General features: G+C 40.7%; 1 protein-coding gene across 1 annotated transcript in view; it reads left to right on the top strand.

Moving 5' to 3' along the window:
* Positions 1–23146, top strand: part of ABCC4 (ATP binding cassette subfamily C member 4) — a 196266-nt gene that overhangs the window by 159276 nt on the left and 13844 nt on the right. The window contains exons 26-28 of the mRNA XM_015567729.1: positions 9179–9268; positions 13984–14156; positions 14585–14690. Of these exons, the coding sequence (XP_015423215.1) occupies positions 9179–9268; positions 13984–14156; positions 14585–14690 (369 nt within the window). The remainder of the gene's footprint in view (positions 1–9178; positions 9269–13983; positions 14157–14584; positions 14691–23146) is intronic.

Raw genomic sequence — 23146 nt, 5'->3', positions numbered from 1 at the left:
TATATATATATATCTCCCCACATAATTCTGAGAACAAAGTGAAAAATGGTTTGTTTAGCACTTGAGAGGTTTTTATAGGAAAACATGGGTTTTAAATGACTTAATGATGGCATTTTGCAGCAGGAAATAAAGCTACCTTTCCAAAACTGGTTATCTCCATGGAGGCTTTCCTGTGAAACTGTATGGCTTTGAGAATCTTGGAGTGCATAGGAACTCTAGGGAGACTTTTAGAACTCTAGCCATTAGTAAATGATACAGGCCAGGGAGGCTGTGCAGCGTAGTGAGCAAGAGCATCAGACGAGGAATTCCATCTCTGTGCACCTCAGTTTTCTCTCCAGTACAAGGCTGCTAGCAGTACCAATCCCAAAGCTGCTGTGAGGACTAAGTAGGTAAGTGCCTGTGGAGTGGTTCACCTGCTGTCATGATGGAGGGTTGAATTGACCCTTGTCCAGAGCTCTAATTGTTTCCTTTTACTGTGCTTCTCAGTACAAGCATGGCCTTCAAGCAGTGTTCTAGAGATGGGTTATATGCACAATAGGAGCTCCTGTCATGCCTATGGTTCATCCACTCAACATAAACGCATAGAGTATGTATTGAGCAATTGCTGTCCTCTAGTATATAGCCAAGGGCAACATAGACCCTGTAGCCACTGGCCTGAGGCCTCACATCTTCCATCCATCTTGCTCTCTGCTTTGACACTTAATACATATTCAGCTTTATACTTGCTGGTTATTTTTAAATTTAAGGTTTTTTGTTTAGTTTTACACTGTAATCATCTGGCCATCAAGGGAAGCTGCGGAAAAACACATACCCCGTTGAGGTGAGAAACACAGAGAAGAGACGAGACAGAAAGAGCCAGGCCACTTGGCTTCCTGCATGTGGGTAGAAAGAGCTCTTAAATGCCTGATCATTAGGAAGCATATAGGACATGGTAGCCAAGGGAAGGAGAATGTGGACTTGTGTCTTTTGACCGAGTTCAGCTATTACTACCTACCAATGACCTGTAAAATAATTGGACTTTCTCGGAGTAATTTCAAAATCTATCTGTCTCCTTCTGAACCTCATTCAGATGCCAGTTCACACCCCTTAGGTTGACTAGTACCTAAAGGAACCAAACAAACAGAAAATAACAAGTGTTGGAAATTATGTAGAGAAATTGGAACCCCTGCGCACGGCTAGTGGGAATATAAAATGGTACAGCCACTGTGGAAAGCAGAATGGAGTATCCTCCAGAAATTAAAAATAGACTTATCATATGATCCAATGATTCTACTCCTGGGTATAAACTCCAAAGAGTTTTGAAGGGACTTGAAGAGATATCTGTACACCCATACATTATTCATAATAGCAAAATGTAGACGTGCTCCACGTGTTCATTGATGGATGAATGGATAAACAAAATGTGGAATATCCATGCAGTGGAATATAATACAGCCTTAAAATGAAGGTAGTTTGGATACATGCTGCAATATGGATGAGCCTTGAGGACATTATATGTGGAATAAGGATAATACTACATGATTCCATTTATATGAGGGACATAAAGTAGTCATATTCATAGAGAAGCCATAGAATGGTGGTGTCCAAGGGGGTAGAGAATAGGGAGTTGTTTAATGAGTACAGGTTCAGTTTTGGTGATGGATGTTTAATAATGTTGAATGTACTGAATCCCTCTGAACTGTACACTTACAAGTGTTTAAGGTAGCCCTAGTTGGTTTGACTCAGTGGCTAGAGCGTTGGCCTGCAGACTGAAGGGTCCTGGGTTTGATTTTGGTCAAGAGCACATGCCTGTGTTTGGGTTCGATCCTCAGTAGGGGTCATGCAGGAGGCAGCCAATCAATGATTCTCTCTCATCATTGATGTTTTTATCTCTCACTCCATCTCCTTTCCTCTCTGAAATCAATAAAAATATATTTTAAAAAATAATAAATAAAAGTGGTTGAGGTAGTCAATTTTATGTGTATTTTACCAGAATGTTAAACAAAATTGTTTTAAAAATAATCCCTTTCAGGAAAAATGGAAAGGAATATTCAGCACATAAAGTCCTGGTATTGAAAGATTCCCTCTAGCTATTAGATTCGTGACTTAGTGATTACAGTATAAAATATGAGTTTAAATTCCCAAGTTTTATATTTTGGTTGTACCCATCTCTGAAATGGGCGAAAGAGATTTACTTAGCAGAAATAATGGGCGTGTCTGAAAAGTACTTTCATATCCTTGGATGAAAGGATCGAGAAACGTGTCCTGTGTTACTCTTAATGCTTCTTAATAAGAAATGGTTGTACGCTTGTGTACATAAAAGAACTGTGTAAATAAAGAAATAACGTTAGATGATTTTTGGCTGTCCCAATAATGTTTTGGAAGCACATCTGAGCAAAGACTAAATATACCTTGACATCACCAGGTTTTGGTTCTGTTCCATCAGTTGCCACCCTACTTTTGAGCATGCTCTATATACATACTCCAGAGAGCGTGCTGACAAAACAGAGCTGAGCTTTGTATCCATGAAGATAATGATCACCAACCATTGTAAACACAGAACCTTTATTTATTTTTTTCACTTTATATGCTTTTGTCTCCAAGGCTCAATGTTTGTTGATTAAAGAAAAGGAGTTAGTAGAGACTTTGTAGTGTATAAAGGGTCCCACAGAATCGTTCACGAGGCAGCCAGGGGTAGAATCTTTGAAAGCGGAGACCCAGTGTCTGTCCTGCTCTGCCTCACACGAGTGTGTGACCTTGATGAAGTTGCACGGCCTCCAAGCTTCAGTTTCCTTGTCTTTCAGCCAGGTCTAGTAATTCCTGCCTTGCAGAATTGTTGTAGAGACTGGATGAGAAAATGTTTGGGCTTCTTAGGAATACTCAGTAAATAGTAACTATGATTATTAAGAACTGGGGCACTAGCCTTTTGGTATGTTGCTACTTAAGTAAAAATAGTAAAACACTCTGGATGGACTTAGCTCTTTAATTTCTACCTATGTTTTTGTGGTCCTCAGTGATTTTTCTTCACACTCATCATAACATAAACAAAATTGTTTATATAAGTTTAAAGAGTGAAGGAAAAAAGTGGGGGTCAGGGGAGGTGGCGATGTAATGAGAAATCTATCCAATGTTTGTCCCACAAGAAACAACAGGAGAGAGGATCGCTTCTTTTCATCCTCTGTTTTCTGGCTCCCCTCCCATCACCAGTCTTTTCTGGCCACTGCTCTGTACCCTACTCATACATTGCAGTCCCCCATGGAGATCCCTGCCATTTTTTCCCAGCCCTCCCCATAGTCCCAGCTGTTTCCTACCTCTCCTTGAGAACAGCTATGGCTCTCATTGTTGTGCTGCAGTACTTTTTGTAGTTCCTGACAAGTTACACAAGTATTAATAACTAGAGGCCTGGTGCACAAAATTTGTGCTGCGGGGGGGGCGGGGGGGAGTGGTCCCTCAATCCGGGACTGCTGGCTCCTAAACGGTGGCTGGCATGCCTGATTGCCCCTAACCATCTGCCTGCCTGCCTGATTGCTCCTAACCACTCGCCTGCCTGATTGCCCCTATCTGCTCATCTGCCTGCCTGATCACCCCTAACCACTCGTCTGCCTGCCTGATCACCCCTAACCGCCTCTGCCTCGGCCCCCACCGCCAAAGCTTCATCCGGAATGACATCAGGAAGGTCGTTCGGCTGTCTGGTCTAATTAGCATATTACGCTTTTATTATTATAGATAATTTCTAATATTTGTGGGCTCTGTAGCACGTTTTAGTCTCCTTCCTTATCTGACAGATTGAAAAGTTGAGGCACAGTGAACTTACCCCACTCACCAATTAAGCAGCAGAGCCAGGATTTTAATTTATTTTTGCAAGATTTCCAACTCCTGCACCTGTGTGACTAATCTCTCCACCTGGGACTTGAACACACTGTTGACTGCGGTCCACAGTAGAACTGCTACGTATCATTTTGTGTGCGTGCCACACACACACACACACACACACACACACACACACACATTTCCCAAAACAATATTACTCTGCGCTCTGCACTCTACCTTCTATTATATTCATTCTATGCTTGTTTATGTAAAAGACTAAATGGCGATCATGAGGCACAAAATTGATTTCATGATCCATTGGTTTCACATGCAGTTTGAAAAACCCTGCCCCTCACTGTCCCCCTGTGTGGTTGGCCTCTAGGTACATGTTATTGCCTCACTAGGAGCCTTGTTCAAGATCCGGATTCTCACAGCATTCCTTCAGCGTTAGCCCCACGTCCAGTGAGGAGCTGAGGCGTGGGGAGGCGGCTAGCTGCCCTGAGTCACACAGCTAATGAGCAGCAGAATCCGAACCCAGGATTGTCCAACCCCAGATCTCTCTCTGTATTTTTCAGTGTATGCTTGTTGAACTGAATGATGTCCTCATCAGATATTTTCCCATTTTTCCTACCACCCCATTCAAAAAGACTTCCCCCTAAGCCATAACAAAAATGAATAAATATAGAGCAAAATTGAAAGCTATTTCTCCTATTGGTGCATCCCTCATTGGCCAGTTTGTTGGTTCTGAAAAACTGAACTGTTTACTTTTGCCGAAAAACTCAAGTCACACTCACCACTAAGGGAAATGAGTTTAGAAATGGGTTTAGTAGTCACTACTTTGTCATGGGCTAGTAAGTATCAGGAGAAGATACTCAAAATCTTACCTTGTGAGAGCTCTTTGCAGTTTCTAACTGGCTGCAGAGGAGAAGTCTGTTGGCCTGGTTACCTGTCTATACTGTGGAAAACTTCCATTGCTCTTCCCCCCAAATGAATAGGAAGCAGTGTTGCTTCTATCTCAACACCCTGATTTAGGGACCCTCAGACTCTGCAAACGGGGAGCCCAGTGCTACCTCCTTGTTTACAGATTGGTGAGCTAGGCCCACATCCTCTTCCTTGCCTCCCGCTCGCTGTGTGCCATGCACTCCTGTGGTGGCCTCGCTCCTTCAGGGTCATCCCTGTCACTCTTCACTGCACCTTGAGGAGGTCGGAATTGGGAGAGAGGTGATAGCAGCAAAGACCTACATAGGAACAGAGGCAAGGAAGTGGTGGCATACACAGCCTGGCTAGTCCTAGAACTTTAAGAAGCACACAACTGTATTCTTAAAAATGTACACCTCCAATTTGTGTTCAGAGTTTCAGGAATAGCAAACAAATAAAAGCACTTTCTTAAAAAAAAATGTTTTTTTAATCCTCTCCCGAGGATATTTTTCCATTGATTTTTAGAGAGTGGAAGAGAGAGGGAAAGACAGAGAGAAGTATCAGTGTGAGAGAAACACATCAATTGATTGCCTCCCGCATGAGCCCGCCCAGGGCCCGGGCCAAGCAGGAGCCTGCAGCCGAGGTACATGGCCTTGACCGGAATCAAACCTGGGACCCTTCAATCCTTAGGCCAACGCTCTATTCATTGAGTGAAACCAGCTAGGGCCCAACTAATTTTTTAAAACTGAACAGGTAGCTGAAATGTAGGCGTCCTTTGTACTCATGACCCGAAATAGTTAAAATATGTTCCCCAAAGAGAACACCAAGGTGAGATTATATTCAGGGAGTTGCTGGCTTATCTGAAAGATCTGTAAAAATGGATTTCAAAACTTCTTTGGATGAGTTCTCCACACCTACAGCCCCTATCCTATGGGCATAAAGAAAATGTTTTCAGTTGAAGAGGGATTCCATGCAAATGCAATATTTATGATTGCACCCCAAGGGTTGGCACAGATCAACAGCTACCATCCTCAAACGATTAAGCAGATCCATCTGTTATTTTTATTAGACTTTTATAATCGCAGCACAAGGTAGGTAATTTTTGAAGAGGATCACTCTGCTCTTTTGGTATTTCCATTCTGTGGGTTGTCTTCAGCAGGTTGAAAAGGTTCAACAGATCTATCTCTTTAAGACTTCTTCCGTAGTACCTGGTTTTCTTTCCCTTCTTTTTTTTCTTATTGAGAACAGAACTCAAAGAGAGCAGAGGTGGGTATGCTGTTACTCGTAAAGAAATACAACTGGATTCCAGCCTAATGCAGTGGGCCCTTTGTTTCCGACACTGAAGTCTTCATTAAAGCCCCTGGAACTGCTCCCCGCAGCTCCTGACCTTTTTGTATCGAAAGAGGACTTTACACGACTTAAATTCTTTTTCCTTTGTTGGCGAACAATGTCCTTTTCTTCTGAATATGGATGACGATCAGTTCATTCAGAGGCTACAGGGTTTTAAAAAAAGAAGAAGAAGGAGGAAGCCAAGAAATAAAGCAACTCCAGGTGATTTTCTCATCACAGGGAGAGGAGCTGCCCTCAATAAAGGTCCTTAGATAGAAATGAAAACGTAGCTCTCAGGACTGGAAGAAGCAGTGGCAGTAGCCACTCCTGAGGCTGTATTTTAATATGAGGGCGGTTTCCTGGTTTGGGACTGAAATGAGGAGTGTAAAGTGTTGTGCTTTATCTGCCGAGTTTGTAACCACTTGTACGGTTTTTGTCTTGGTCCCGGGTTTTAAGTGACTGAAGGTTAGTGGGTAGGGTTTCTTTTTAGGAGAATGAGAGGCTTGTCTTCCAGTGGTGTGTCCAAAGGTCTAGTAGGCCGATAGGCTCCCATCTTGCAGTGTGTCGAGGGATTATCAATTTACTACACTCAGTGCTCTGATTCAGAGTGGCCTTTTTGGGGTCACACACCTAATATGAACTTGTGTTATGCTAGTAACAAAGGAAAAAAATTACTATTAAATTTGGTACAAAGGATAAAAATAGTGTACCCTTTAAACCAAGATGAAAAACAGGTTTAATACTAATGCTCCATTTAAAATATTACATTTCTTTTTCTAACTGTATCGTGCCAGCTCACTCTTATTAAATGGGGTTTAATTGTGCACCTTCAGGAAAAATTTAGTACTTAGGTTAATAAATTTAGTATATATTTACATGAAGGTTGTGTGTCCTACCATAAATGTCTAACACTAAAATGTTCTGCCTGCAAATATTTTTATAACGCTTATTTATAAGATTAGTTTATTAACTTCATTGCTTGGAGGTGGATAGTTTAAATATTAATTATCATTTCTGATAGGTATTATTTTGACCCTTATCTGCTCCTGTAGTAGTTTCTACTGTGAGCATTTTTATTACCTTTTGAAGATAATATAATGGTTTCTTATTTGACAAGTGGATGAGAGTGCAATGAGTAGAAACCAAAATGAACATGGTGCATAAAACGCATTGGCATATTAAAGCAGACATTGTTAACAAATTGCCAGATAGTGTTAAAGAAAAATATAGCTTTACTCAGTTAAAGTTTTGAGAAATCATTTTTTTATTCAACAAGTTTTGATTGAAATTTTACTCATTTTCGTGTGGGGGTGAGGGGGCCCACAGCTCCTGCATTGGGCATCTGCCCCCTGGTGGTCAGTGCATGTCATAGCGACCAGTCGTTCTGCTGTTTGGTCGTTTTGCATATTAGCCTTTTATCATATAGGATATTTGGCATGTCTTAAAGAGAAATATTATTTATTAAACTCTTTTCATACTGCTAAGTAAACATGAGTAATTGCCTAATATATTCTTTTAGATCTACAGTGCAGATTTAAGTGGGGACCCTTTTGCATTGGAAAATGCTTAATTTCTTTTTATGATATTCATCAGTGATTTAGTGATAGTTAGCAGACCCTCCTTAAGGCCTACAGAGTATCTCCGGTCTCTCTCTGTTGGTTTTTTTTGTTTGTTTTTTTTAAAATATATTTTTATTGATTTCAGAGAGGGACAGAGAGAGAGAGAGAGAGAGAGAGAGAGAGATCAATGATGAGAGAGAATCATTGATCAGTTGCCTCCTGCACGCCCCTTACTGGGGATCAAGCCCACAACCCTAGCATGTGCCCTGCCTAGGAATCAAACTGGTAACCTTTTGGTGCACAGGATGATGCCCAACCAACTTGGGGCACACTGGCCAGGACTTAATGTCTTTTTAATGTAGGAGTTTGCTGAGGGATACATGTTGTTTGATGGCCAACCATCTGTGTTCTGCATCCATTTTTCCCTCACCGTTCCTGAAACGAAGACAATAAGGAGAGAAAGTGTGGGAGGTTCTCTGAGTGTCATGCTTCTTCATGGCTAGAGAAGATGAAAGTACCGTCTCCATCTTTCTCTCTGGCTTTTGAGAAGTGAAGAGGAACCGTCCAGCCCCAAGGCCAGGCCAATTCCGAGGCTGTTGATTCCCTTGAGTCAAGCACTGGTGGGAAAGTCCAGTCTCCTCTTGTTCCCATAGCTGTGCATCTCATTGAAAGTAACCTGTTGAGCTCTTTTCTGCTGCCCATATTCTTGTGGCCTGGGTTCCTAGAGCCTCTCAAAAGAAAACTTAAACGGCCTACTTATAACCTAGAAGGAGGCATAGTTTTCAAGAGTAATTTAATTGTGGTTCCTCCCAAGGCAGGTGAAGAGGAAGAGCTATTTAAATAAAAATAATTTCATTATGACGCACATCACACAATGGGTTTCAGGTTATCCAGCCCTTGCAGTTAATAACAAAGTCCTATGAGTCATGAAATCCTGATGCACAGACAAGATAACATGGGGTTTGCTGATGCAAATCAGAGGTGATCTCTTTATGAATAGAGGTGTCATTGGCCCTATTAGTTTACCTTCTCTTAGGACAAAAAAACAGGTTGTCCCATTCAAACAGATAGAGAGATTCCCAATCCTGAAAGTTTGGTTTCCCAAAAGAGAAAATATCCTAGTTTATTCTTCTGTGCAAATGTGAAAAGATTTAACAGTTTTGCTTTGAGGCACAAATTTCAACACAGATTCCAGTATCACACCACACCTGGATTGACAATTAATTTATGTTCTCCTGATGTAACCTCAAATAATTTATATTCTCATTTTTTCTGTTTGAACAGATATCATTATCAGAAAGGCATTTTTAAAAAGCAAACCTTCCTTTTTCATTTTCTTCTTAAGATGACACACTTCATTAGTTTCTTTTGTTAGTGTTCAATGGTCCAGGAGATATTTTGGACTGCATGATATACAATGGAAAAGTAATATAGAGATTATTCTGTAATCAAATATTTGCAACCGTATAACTCATGATTATAGTGAATTTTGGGTATTTGAATTTTAATTCTGTTCTGAAAGTTAGTATTGGAATACATGGAAAAGGGTACAGTAATAACATTCACTTTTTTGCGGTTCTTAGGAGCCTGTTTTATTCACTGGAACAATGAGGAAAAATCTGGATCCCTTTAATGAGCATACAGATGAGGAACTGTGGAATGCCTTACAAGAGGTAATTTATAACATATAATTAATTTGTTAGCATCAGTATATGCACATTTATAACATTCCAGGTAATTAAGAGAGAACTTTTTGGTTTAAGTCACTTTGTTCACCACCTAGGATAACATTGATGACATAGATACACATAAAATGCGTATATTGATGATGTTAAAAACCAAAAATATAGTGCCTCATTTTAACTTTTTTCATTTTAACTTTTTTCCTAGAATCCAAAGGCATGGGAAATTGGTGATGCTGGGTGGCATTTAATAAAACCTAATGCAAGATTATTGAAACAGTGAAAAATAATTTGCTCCTATTTTCACAGGCCTTGTTGTGTTGTATTTTTAAATACTAATTATTTTGTGTATTCACCCTAGTTCTATAAATTGATTCAAACTACAGGATGGCAGAAACCATATCTAGACTTCCAAACCATAGATAGACTTCTCATTCCTCATAGAACCTAGCTCAGTCTTTTGCTTTTAAAAAGTAAGCACTTCATAAACATTTTCTGAATGTTTATTAACATTCTCTTTATTTCAGAGAATTGTGGCTTGTTTCTTAAAAAAAACAAAACAAAACAAAAAAAACCAACACACACACACACACACACACACACACACACAAACTAATAGCCCTGTCTGGTGTTACTCAGTGCTTAGAGCATTGGCCTGTGCACTGAAGGATCACAGGTTCAATTCCCAGCCCTCGTCAGAGCACATGCGGGGGAGGCAACCAATCCCTTTTCTTTCTCAAATCAATGTTTCTCTCTCTGTCTCTCTCTCTCCCTCTCCCCCCACCCATCTTCTCCCCTCCCTTTCACTCTCTCTAAAAAATCAATGGGGAAAATATCCTCTGGTGAGAATTAACAAAAAATTAAATAAATGAATAAAAAATATATTACAAAACAAAACACACAAGACCCATTGATCAATTGCTCACAGAGTTGTTATTTTGAATCTGCGTTTGCCATTTCATGTGTCCCTTCCAGGGATAGCCCTGAAATCTTTCGTTTATAGACGAGCTTTGACTTTGAGCAAGCAGAGTTGGATGCCCGACAATTTCCTGCCAGTAATTCTGGTTTCTGAAGGCATGTTGGTACTGAGTCTTCACACCCCACCCTGCTTTCCAGCAACTTTGGGGATCTCTTTCCTAAATCGGGCTGACCACTGACTGCTCCTTCTACTTGAGAAGCAGTGGACCTCTGCTTTCATTTAAGTTGGCGAATCTTTCTACTGCGAAAATCTAGAAGAGAAGAGGAGGGGAGAATAGTTAACCATCAAATAGAAAGATGGTAGAAAGATCCCTGTTCTTGAATTCACAGGGCACAGTTAGTGGTGAATTTGTGACACACATTTAAGAAACAGGAATTATTGGTAAATGATTTTTCTATATATTTCAGAGCTTGAGATCTGTCTTCACAGATTCTCAGATAGTAATATTACCCTAGAAACACAGTGTTCCCTAGACAGTGAAGAAATGTTAATTGGGAGACAAATCCTTTCAAAAACTATTTTAGAACTTGGCAGTAACTTATTTCATCTGTAGGAACCAAAATTAAAGTAAAAATTAGTAGCCTCTCAGAAGTCTAGAAATGATGAGATGGTAAGAAGTGGTAGATAATACTAAGACCTGCCTTTACTTAAGCCACATTTGGAACTTCTGTGTAAAAATGAACATGAATTTATTTCACAAAATGAAGTCATTGGTTTCTGTGTGTTGCTCCTGGAATTGCCCTTGTTGCCTTTTAGTGTGAGCAATCACCCCCACCATTGCAATTCTCTAGGATTTATTTCTCTATGACTTTTGTATGCTTTTCAGCTAAAGAGTTGGTATCCAGATTTTTAAAAAATTTACCAAATATTTCACTGAAAAACATAGAAAGCAATGAGGTCAAATTTTAGGAGAACTATAAATCCTGATCAGCTGGTTTATAAATGATGCCATACTAGAAATGGGACCCCAAACTCACAGGGTTGGCTTAAGAATCAATAAGAGGATACTATGGTTTTCCTCTTTATGAAATTCAGATAAAAGGAAAAGATGCTGCTTTTTAAAAAAAATAATAATAATGTTCTCTTCGTTTTTCTTCCTCCTTCACCCTTGGTGGAGATGGACATTCAGAAGGGAGCTAGTTCTATAGATATTGCCCATCTCATCTTGGTTATTTTTTTTAAAATTATGCTGAAAATACATTTTTGATATATGCCCTGAAAAATAGCCAAGTGCAAGCTCAAGCAAGTTCATTAGAAATTAGTGCTGATTTTGGCACCTAAAACGAAATGGCAGCTCTATAAATATAACATAAGTAATGGTTAAAGATTAAGCAGTTCATCAATGAGAAGTCAAAGCAATACAAATTTGTATTATATATACCCAATCTCAGTCCTGATAAATGCAAAGATGAAAAATGTTGCAGACCATGGTGAGAAGCCAGCTAACCACATTATTAATAACAGGTAATATCTATTGGTCTCTTGCTTTGTATCAAGCACTGTTGTAAACTCAACACATACTAATTTTATACTCTAACAATATTAGGTGGTTAACACCTTTATTGTTAATATTATAGTATTTATAGGTTAGGAAGCTAAGATAGAGAAAGTCCAGGAACTTGCCCAATTGGCAGAGCCAGGTGAGACTCATGTCCAGGCTGTCTGGCCTCAAGATCCCTATGTTTTAAAATTTTCATATCACAGGGAAGTTGAAGGAATAGGCTGATGAACAAACCTATGCCCTTCACACAAAGTCACTAGTTTTTAACATTTTGCCAGTTTTTGCTTTCTCTCTTCTACAATTTATATTTTGCTAAACCGTTTGAAAGTAAGTTGCAGAAATGTTCATTAAATGCTGCAACTCACCCTTATATACATAAATGTATACCTTATAGGGACAAGGACATTTCTTCTACATTTACACTCATTACCCTGTTACCTAGTTTTCAAATCCAGCAATTGCAACTCCTAACTACTACGATATACTGCCTCAGTTCTCTTCTTTTCCGTTCTGAGGTTTAATTGTAACATGGATGTGTGATAACACTAACAGAGGGCCTTGGCATTCAAGTCATTCTCCTAAGCAACCCTGAATAGTAAATGAAGACCGAGTCTCAGAAAACAGTGTTTTCTGGAACCCATGTCTGTTGTTCTTCATCTCACAACCTTTATTCCTCATCAGGCAGGTATGGACGACCTAAAAGATGGTAAAAAACTGGACTAGTGATGAGATGTCATCTGAGTTGGGCAAAAATGTGAGATTATTTCTTCAAAGCCAGGAGGTTGATCGTAAGATAGACCAGTTTGCACACACAGGTGCTACCAAAGTCAGCACGAAAAGCCTTGCCACTGTTATACCTTTGATCAGTTCTGTCACTTGGAGTGTAGACTTATGAATATGTGTTGTAAAGAGAATACTCAGTAAGTACTCTTCCTTGTAATGGAGGGCAATTGGCTGAGTTGACATCTTCATTTTATAATTTTCAGCAGAAGTAATCTCAGTACAAGTAAATGCACCACAGTTCAAATCTTATACCTTACACTTTGTATATCTTTCATGTGAATGTTGAATACCAACACCATCTTTAATCCTCACTCACAATGACCATATTTAACCCTAACTGAGAATTTGTTTGTTGGGCTTGGACCTCCATCATGAACGCAATTCAAGAACACATTCATAGAAGTGCTTCAGTGTTTAGGAAATACCATGAAAACATTGCCCTTGGTGTGTGTTAGTTGTGTTAGTTGACATGATAATTTTGTGCCCCTGTTTATTGGCTATCACTCATCAATCTGTTAATGTCTTTCTTTTTTATTTAATCCTTGTCCAAGGATATATTTTCATTGATTTGAGAGAGAGAGAGAGAGAGAGAGAGAGAGAGAAAAGGAGAGAAACATTGATGTGAGAAACATTGATCGGTTGCCCCCTGCATGCACACTGTGTAAGTGTGATTCAGTGATTTGGGTAAATTTATAGTTATATAATCACGACAACCCAGTTTTAGAGCATTTCTCTCACCCCCATTTACAGTTAACCCTCCAGTCCCTAGGCAATTGGTGTTCTACTCTCTTTTTTTTGTTGTTTTTCTTTTATAGCTTCACTTTTCCTATTGCTTTTCCAAGAGAGTGGAAGGGAAGTGGGATGAGGGAGGAAGAGATGGAGGGGGAGAGAGACTGGTTGCATTCTGCACTCACCCTGAGTGGGGATGGGGAATGAATCCGCAACCTGGGTACATACCCTTTACCGGAATAGAGTTTGTGACCCTACAGTGGGTGGGCCGATGCTCTAACCACTGTGCCACCATCCAGGGCCACTGTTCTATTCTTTGTCCCTATAAATTCCTGTAGTTTAATTTGAATTAAAAAATTAGAAGAAACATTTAAAATTTTTCTATATTTTACCATAGGAATCATTTTTTTCGCATACTTTCTATGTCTTAATGACATTGACAGAACTTGAACAGACTGTGCCTACTAGTGGCAACTAAGAAGAATCTTGATTCCCATTAAAGTTTGTGCTCTTAAGTCAGAATGTTTCTGTCCTGAGTTGACGTATCCATCTTTCTTAGTGAACACTGATTGGAAATAACTGTCCCGTCATGTGGCCATACACGGAAGTTATGGAAGAAGTCCCAAGGATTACAAAGCTCTGATGTCTAGGAGGCTTGTGTACTTCAATAGTAATTAGTTGAGGAAAACGCCATTCTTCTTTCTACATCAACAGGTACAACTTAAAGAAGCCATCGAAGATCTTCCCGGCAAAATGGATACTGAATTAGCAGAATCTGGATCGAACTTCAGTGTCGGACAGAGACAGTTGGTGTGCCTTGCCAGAGCCATTCTCAGGAAAAATCGGATATTGATCATTGATGAGGCGACAGCAAACGTGGATCTCAGGTACAGGGCTGAGTTCCACATAACCTGGTATCCAAATTTTAAATGTGGTAAAATGAGAAACATTTAATGATGGTGGTGAGTTTTCTGAGTGCTCTCTTTGATACCTCTTGATAACCCTTGAAGAATCAATTCTGGTAAGCAGAGGAAGAAACCAAAACATGTATGCTGTTAATGCTACTATTAAGCTTCCTGAGAGAGCTAAGTTCCTAAATTCAATTCCTCATAGTTTCAAGCAATTTGAAAGGAAGAATATCTTCCTTTTTTTTTTTTGAAAAGTTGTAAATTTGTAAGTAGATTTCTACTTAGATTTTAAAGAACAAGATCGTGCTTAAAGTTTTGATTTTTAGAAACATTATATAAATATCATATTATATTTTTAAGTCTTAAGTCTGTCTTTGCTGAACTAAATTCAACTTCTTTGATTCCAGAACTGATGAGTTAATACAAAAAAAAATCCGTGAGAAATTTGCCCATTGCACGGTGCTAACCATTGCGCACAGGTTGAACACCATTATCGACAGTGACAAGATCATGGTAAGACTCCCACCTGTGGAATTCCACTTTCTATTCATGTACCTGTTTTTCAGTTTTTCCTTTCTTATTAAGCCTGATAGACATCTACAATAAGTTAATTTTTCCTTTCATTCTTGACAATAACCCAACTGCTTTACACATTCAGATGTGCTATTCAGTAATATACCCACTACTTTTATATTTTCATACTAAAAGCTTATTTGAGTTGTTTTTTTTACTTAAGATGGCCAACCATGAAAATATTCCAAATCGAAGGTATGGCTTCATATTACAGAGTGCTAGAACCGTCATTTTTGCTGTGCCACAGTTGTTTCATTTTGGATTCCCTTAATCAAAAATTTAGCCTTCATTTAGACCGCCAGGTGGCTATTGGGTAAAGCTGCAGAAGTTCTCAGCTATTGGGACATTCACAGGCTGTGCTGTCAGAAGGGAGTCTTTGAGAAGAAAGGGCCTAGTCAGAAAACAAAGTATTTCAGCAGAAAGGATTTAATACAGGAAATTTGCTACATGGAAAAGGAGGGCTAGAAGAGTGAAAGGAAAAACTGGGGAAATAATTTTAGGGAGCAGCTGTCACGCCCTAGGACAGCTCTCCATACTTAGGAACTCGAAGGAGAGCCAGTGAAGTCGATGCTCAGACCTCCAAGGAGGGGCCAGCTGGGCATATATGAAGGAGCACAATGAGGCTCCTTCTCAATGTACTAATAGAACAAGGAGGCCGGAGCCAGGTCCTACTGCTGGGGGTGATGTTGGCACCAGCGGCAGAAACCAGGTAGACTGTGTGTTCTCTGTCTTCTAGTGGCAGAGCCTAATGAAGAGCCAACTGGCTCAGGAGCCTCTGAGATGTGGTTTTCAGAGACCCAGCTCCAGTACCACACATGAGGGGTAGCAAGAAGGTAGAGCTGGGGCTGAGAGACTGTAGGTACAGCCAGCATGTCCCTTGCACAGTAGATCTGGGTACTGCACACATGGCAGGCTCCAAGCCTTGGTCTCTCGATATGTTTTCTATCTTCCTTCCAGGTTTGATTGGCTCTTTCTTCTTTCATAATTCAGTCTTTCCCATCCTTTTCTCTCTCCCTCTCTTCCCTCTTTTACCTCCTCCCTTTCTTTTTCCCCGTTACTCACTTTCAGGAGATCTTAGAATGTGCCTTTATGTAATGAAAAGGAAATCATCCTTCAACTGAAAAACCTTTGGCTGCAAATGAGCCCAAAGAATGTAAGCTATTTTTGGTCTATGGATCGATTTTCATCAATCCTGTGGGCACTGACTGTTGTCACTAAATATCAGTGTCCAGTGATGCTCTGGTTAGTAATACAGAAGTAAATAGATAAAGAAGGCCTGCATAGTGCACAAAAGGCAACAGATGAAGTTAACCAGTGATGTTTATGATCCGTACAAAACAGGTTAAACGACCAGTTAAAATGATCGTTAATATCCCAACTTCCTTATGTCCAATGGCAATGGAGCTGTCTCTTTTGACTTCCTCGGTGCTTTCAGGAATATTATTTCCCACCCAACTTCATATGCATGCACCGTCAGATTGCATCATCAATGGAGACCTTGAGAAGGTAATTGACTGTCAGCATTGACACGGTGCCTTTAGCCGTGTCACTCCCCAGAGTGGGGGTGTAGAGGAGTGAGGTCTGGCAATGTACACACAGGAGTGGGGGATTTCCAACCCAAAGGACATTCAGGCTTCAGGCGGTGCCGCCGGGCAGCTGGGCTAGCAGCAGGAAGCAGGCCACTCCGACAGACTTTTGTGAGTGACCATGTGACATTCCGACAGCACATGACAGAGACTTGTTAGATTCCAAAAACATTGTTTAGCATTAAGCATCCTTCATCCTTCATTTTATGTTCTCGAATGGTTATCGGAAAATAACCTTTCATTTCTGCATTTTGCCTGTCATTTTGTTGTTCTCATCCCTAGCATTGTATTTCTCAGACTGTCCCATAGAGCATCCTTCTTCCACAGTAAGTGACTGATGCTGTGAGGTTCACCAGTTCACTTTGTCCGTCTTTATTTAGATGCTTTATTTAGAGGCTTCCTCTCCGGCTCATTTGGGGATCCGTTTGAATAAAATCTTTGCTCCTAAATGTACCACATAGATTTATTTTGGGGTTTTGGTATTACAGCATGGAGAAGGTAGCAGCTTCCTTTTATTATCTGTTACTTAGAAATACTGTTACCTTAGAATGCATGTTAGGGAAATAGCAAGGAAGGACAGAATTTGGCTGACTTCTCCGTCACTCCTAAATCTTAGCCATCACAGTTTGACCCACATTCCCAACCATTTAGTTCATGAGTATCTCCTTCACCTGTCAGCTCTGTCGCCTTTATCCAAGTATGTCCATTTGTTTAATACTGTACTTGTCAGTATCTCCGAGTAAATTTCAAGAACCCCAGTTTTCTCTCTCTTAATCAGTGTCTATTCAAGTCCTTCATGTGGTTTTACAAAGTGATGTATAGCCCAGCCCCTCCCTAGCCTTCCAGCCACGTCCACTCTGCTCTCCCTCTTTCCTCTGTAGTTAAAACCACACTGATCACCTTTCAGTTCTCCAAAGATGGCGTTCGCTCCGGCTTTTACAATTGAGTCCTCTCTCCCCACCAGATGTCGGTGGCTTACACTGAGGTGCTGAAGGTGGAGGTGGTAAAATGATTGGACTAGATAACGAAGTAGAACCCACGCAGGCTGCATGAGATGAGCTGAATGTGGGAAGAGAGAGGAGTCAGTGCTGGTTTCTAGGCGTAAGGCTAGAGCCTCTTGGTGAATGGGCTCCGGTGATGGAGAACCTTTTGAGCTCAGCGTGTCAGCATTATGAAAAACCCTAACTTAACTCTGGTGCCGTGTCACATATAGAAATTTTTTGATATTTGCAACCATAGTAAAACAGATTTATATTTTTGATATTTATTTTATATATTTAAATGCCATTTAACAAAGAAAAATCAACCAAAAAAATGAGTTCGCGTGTCAGAGGTGTCAGAGGTTCGCCATCACTGGGCTAGACTGAGGGAGAAGTTGATTTGGAGAAGGGAAGTGCAAGGACTCTCTTTAGAGCTTGTTACCTTTGCCATGGCTGATCTTTTCTTTTTTTTAATTGATTTCAGAGAAAAAGGGAGAGGGAGAGATTGAAACATCAGCGATGAGAGATAATCATTGATAGGCTGCCTCCTGCGCACCCCCCTACTGGGGATCAAGCCCACCCCGGGCATGTCACCTGACTGGGAACCAAACTGTGACCTCCTGGTTTATAGGTCAACACGCAATCTCTAAGCCACACTGTCCAGGCATGAGGGCCAATCTTGTTTTCTGCGGTGACTTTGCATTTCACCACGCAGCTACCTTCCTGCTCTCAACTCCAGTCACCAGGGGTTGGGGGTGGGAGGTGTGAGGTATCCTACCAGGAGATGAAAGCATGGCCACTAGTTTGCACCTGGGTCAGAGCTGGTTTTTGCTGCTGATTCCTGTAGGAAGTGGCAGGATTAGACCTTACTCCCTAGCTCAGAGTTGAGGAATTGTTCTCTCTGCTCCATCCACCCCAGGAGCAATAAAGTGCTCCATCTATATGTTATTCTAGAGCTTCTGATTATCAATTGGCTTTAGTTCTGCAAAGCGCCACGAATAACCTCTGGCGCCTCAGTCTAGGCCAGTGGCCAGCAAACCGCGGCTCGCGAGCCACATGCAGCTCTTTGGCCCCTTGAGTGTGGCCACGAAGTTTCAATCACACTGTTCGTGTGCGCCCACACGTGGTATTTTGTGGAAGAGCCACACTCAAGGGGCTGCAGTTTGCGACCACTGGTCTAGGCCACCGAATAAATCACAAAACTGTGATTTTTTTGAAGCAATTTGCTCTTCTTGCTTTCTTTAGAAGTGCCTATTTCCTTTCCAGAAAACAGGTGATTTGTCTGTTCTGTTATTTTGAAAGGTTTAAGGACATAAAGACAAGTCAATCAGCTGCCAAGCCTAATGCTTCAGAGGGCGGGTGGCCAGCCTGGGGAGTGGCTGGGGAAGTGACAGATGCTAATGAAGGGCATAACCAACAGTGTTGTCATCCTAAAGTCGTGTAATTGCAAGTGCTCAAGGTGTAATAATTATATTTTGTTGCGCTGGTGAATACTTCTGCACAAAGACGGATGGATATGGTTTTGTTTACTGTGAGTAAATCAAACAAAAGGCTTGTTGGGAAACAACTGTGACCCAATTAATAGCTTTGTTCGTGTGTTGGCTCTCCGAAGGGATTTACCCAGTTTTGGTTCATTAAGTGTCATTAATGTGTTAGGCTTAGAATTCTATTTTACAAAGATGTTCTCTCAATTTTAACTTTATTAAACATGATGTAGTTGTAATGACAGCTAATTTAATCTTCCTCATTTGCTCAGTTGCCACAAAACAGTGGAGCAAGACAGACACATTAGAAATCCTTTCTCCTAAGACTCACCACTATCTCTGCATTAAAGACGGCACCTTCCCTGTGGTTTTAAGGATTAGCTGGTTGCTTGTGACCCGTTTTCAGCCAATAGCACAGCTCTCTCCTCCAGACCCTGCACACTTCAGTCTTGATGACACCCCAGGATACTCCCCAATAGTGTGAGCATGTGACAGTCTGCCACCGCTCTGACAATATTGTCGCCTGTGTTCAACATTTCACTGTCAGGAGTTAGCAAGTTATTTGGGAATGAAGTCTGGAGAACCCAAACCAGGGCTAAGAAACTCAGATTCCACCTCTTCTGTTTATAGGCCATCTTATGGTTTTATAATCTTTATCCTTTCTTCCCAAACTCTAACCTCTCCTTAGTGGTTTTTCCCAGAGAAATCAAAACTGGATACTATTTAACATAACCACCTGGAAAAACACAAAAAAGAACTCAAAGTTATTTGGAGTTTTATTTAAATTCTATTTTTCATCTTTATGGAACTTGTCTTTAAGCCTGCATGGTCACAGTAAGAACATTTTAGAAGAGGAAAGCTCCTTTAAAGATAGGCCAGGAGATTTCATTCACATTTTCAGAGAAAAAAAATAACTAATTTGAACACAGAAAGCACAATCTGGGAGAAAAACTAGTCCCCCAGGGAGAGGGAGCGGGGGAGGGGGCTTCCATGCACTAGCAGACACTTTGCGGGAGCAGCTGTGGAGGCCACCGTGACCTTAGTCTTCATCCTCCCCGGGTGTGAAGAATGGCTTCCATTTCAAGACCTAAGAATGGATCTTGAGTAACACTTACCACAGAGAAAACCACAGGCACCTATTTTACCAATCAAAGGACTGAGCTTCAAGGTGGATAACTGTTCCTGTGCCCCTACATCACCTGGCAGCCACAGCGGGCTTCTGAAATTCAGAACCCCCTCCCACACCCCCACTCCACCCTACTTGGCGCTAAGTGGGATCTCCCTTTATTGCTGGTCGCCTACTGAAAACTATCCCAGCATCTCTTTTCCACCCCCAGGCTTTTCCTCCACCCTACACGCCCCCCACCCCTCCCCACAGCCATCCCACTATCACTGATGGCATCCTGCCCATTAAAGTGGATTAAATTATTTTGCAATGGGTACATTTAGTTTTATATCTAGGACAGCTACTTAGAATATTTGCAGATACACAGGCCTGATAAACACATTTTCATTGAGCTTATGTAATTGATGGACTCATCCAATATGATATGTTTTTCCTCAACCTGCTAGAGCAGTGGTTCTCAACCTTCTGGCCCTTTAAATACAGTTCCTCATGTTGTGACCCAGCCATAAAATTATTTCATTGCTACTTCATAACTGTAATGTTGCTACTGTTATGAATCATCATGTAAATATCTGATATGCAGGATGGTCTTAGGTGACCCCTGTGAAAGGGTCGTTCGACCCCCAAAGGGGTCGCGACTCACAGTTTGAGAACCGCTGTGCTAGAGAGCCGCGAGCAGTTTGAGGCTGGCCTTCCTGGAGAGATCCTGGGGCCAAGGGGTTGCCCTTGCACTGACTTGAATGTGTGGTTTATTTATAGTTTAGCCTGGGTTGCAGGAAGAATGCAGACACAGTGGGAGGTTTCAGGGGCCTCTTATAGCTGTAAAGGATGTTAAAATAAAAATTCCAAGTTATACCTCTTTATTTGTACACAAAGGAAATTGGGAGTTGTATTATGTTTGCTTGTTCTAAAAGGTCTAGAGTCGTTGATCAGGCCAGTATATGTAAAGACTGAGGGGGGAAAGGCTATTCCTGGCCTTGTTTCAGCCTGTATCCCAAGGCAGCTCCCTTAGCACCTGGGTTAGTCTACACAGCACTGCCTTCCCTCCTCTCTCTTTTCCAAGATTTGATATAAATGAGTTTCGAGCCTTCATCCTCAATCCTTGTCTGTCCCTCACTTTTCTTTTCCCTCTCGCCCATGGCCATCAACCTGAGGCATGTGATCCTCCAAAGCTGTATCCCTAGTCCTATAATCCCTGTATCCTCTGGGTTAGACAGCTACACTATTCCCACCTTAATCTCACCCTGTATTTTTGCCAAACTACACCACTGGGCAGTCACCCAGTCATGCCTTGAATTGAGTTCCTTTGTATATAACTTCCAGCCAGCTTGTATTGGGTGCCTGTTACTTGTCATGTACAATGCCAGGGCCTGGAGTTGACATGCTTACCTCCAGCCCTCTTGGTCCATGTTGCTCCCTGTATCAGAAATGATTATATCCATTCATCTCCATTTCTTTATGTTAAGTCTGTCCATTCATTCTTCAAGGCCCAGTTCACTGCTCTTCTTGAAGTTTGTCCTCAGAACCTGTGGCTAGAAGTCATTTCTTCTGCTGCTAACTTTCTTCTTTTTTAAAAAAATATTTTTTTATTGATTTCAGAGAGGAGGGAAGAGGGAGAGGGAGAGGGAGAGGGAGAGAGAGAGAGCGAGAGAGAGAGAGAGAGAGAGAGAGAGAAACATCATTGATGAGAGAGAATCCTGCATGCCCCCTACTGGGAATCGAGCCCACTACCTGGGCATATGCCCTTGACCGGAATCAAATTGGGACCCTTCAGTCTGCAGGCTGATGCTCGATCCACTGAGCCACAATGGTTAGGGCTACCTTATTTTCTGTGCTTTTTTTTCTGGCATCATAGACATTTGAGGCTTTTTCTCTCTCTTCTTTCAGTGTAGGCTCCCTAAAGGCAGGGGCTGCGACTTACATAGTTCCGCCCCTTCTGCAATAATCAGCTAATAACATGCACACAGTTAAGCATGCTATAGATGTTTGCCGAATAAACTCAAGAACTAGTGAAAGTTTACTTACATTTTCCTTAAATGTGTTTTGGTCACCTGTTACTTGCTCTTTAGTAATCCTGATAGTTGAATAAAATCAGTTTTATTTTTCTGTGAGTATATACCAGGCACACAGTAAATAATTTGAGCCCTAATTATAATAAAATTACAGTGGAAAGTGGACAGGGGAAATGTTTATGTTTACCGACATACTTCTTTAAGTTATACAAAGTTAACATAAGATAGTATATCCATGTGGAAAGGGATCTTAGAAAATTGAATATTAAAATTCTCATCTCCCTTATTTTACTTCTGATAAAAATAAATATTTTGCTTTTGATAATAAACAGTGTCTTTCCCTGGGTACTCACATGGAGAAGAAAGGATGCAGGTTCAGACCTGGGTTCAAATCCCAGCTCTGCCATCTACTGATTCTACAGCCTCAGTCCAGTTCTTTAACTGACTGATTCAGCCTTCTGCAGACTATCTCTGGCTGCAGATTGTGTCTGGCTCATTTTTTAATCTCCTGTTCCTAAAACAGTGCTGGGGTATTAGGTGCTCATTTAATACTTACAGGGAGGATAGATGGATAGAAGGAAGGGAAGGAGGAAGGAAATTTTGCGTTGTGCTTGTCTACTCTATTTTGAGAATTAACTGGTGACTAAAGCAAGTAGCATAGTGAATGCTCAACCCATATCTATTTTTATTTTCCCTTTCAAATTCAAAAGGCTGCTGTTTTCATTATGGGGTGATCTTATTGATCTTAAGGGAGCTATAATTCTTTGTTACATTGCATATATGCCAGGGCATCTCGTCTCTCAGATTTTGTGAATTCATCCATTTGGGTCTATACTAATATAGTTCACTTTAAGATACTGTATTTTTTTAATGTATATCAAAAGAGTATTAAAGAGGTGTATTTATTTTACATCTTTACAGTATTTCTTACAAAAGTTAAAATTTAACCTTAGTAAATTATCAAACTTATAACAAATTACTACAGTTCTGTCATTCCCCTGCCAAAAAAAAAAGAAAAGAAAAGAAAAGAAAATCCCCTTATGAAATATAATACATGGCCATTAATTGCTAATGCTTATAAGGCTCAAAATATTTAGACCTAAATGATCTTCCTGTCATTTATATTGTTAATCCTGTTTCTTTTTGAGGACATTAATGTTTCTGGCTCTGCCTTTTTAGATATTGGTCAATTCTGAAATCCTCATCTC

The sequence above is a fragment of the Myotis davidii genome, unplaced genomic scaffold (genome assembly GCF_000327345.1).
Source record: "Myotis davidii unplaced genomic scaffold, ASM32734v1 scaffold419, whole genome shotgun sequence".
Taxonomy (NCBI): Eukaryota; Metazoa; Chordata; class Mammalia; order Chiroptera; family Vespertilionidae; genus Myotis; species Myotis davidii.
The sequence above is the reverse complement of the archived record's forward strand: the minus strand, read 5'-3'. Positions and strand labels throughout refer to the sequence as shown.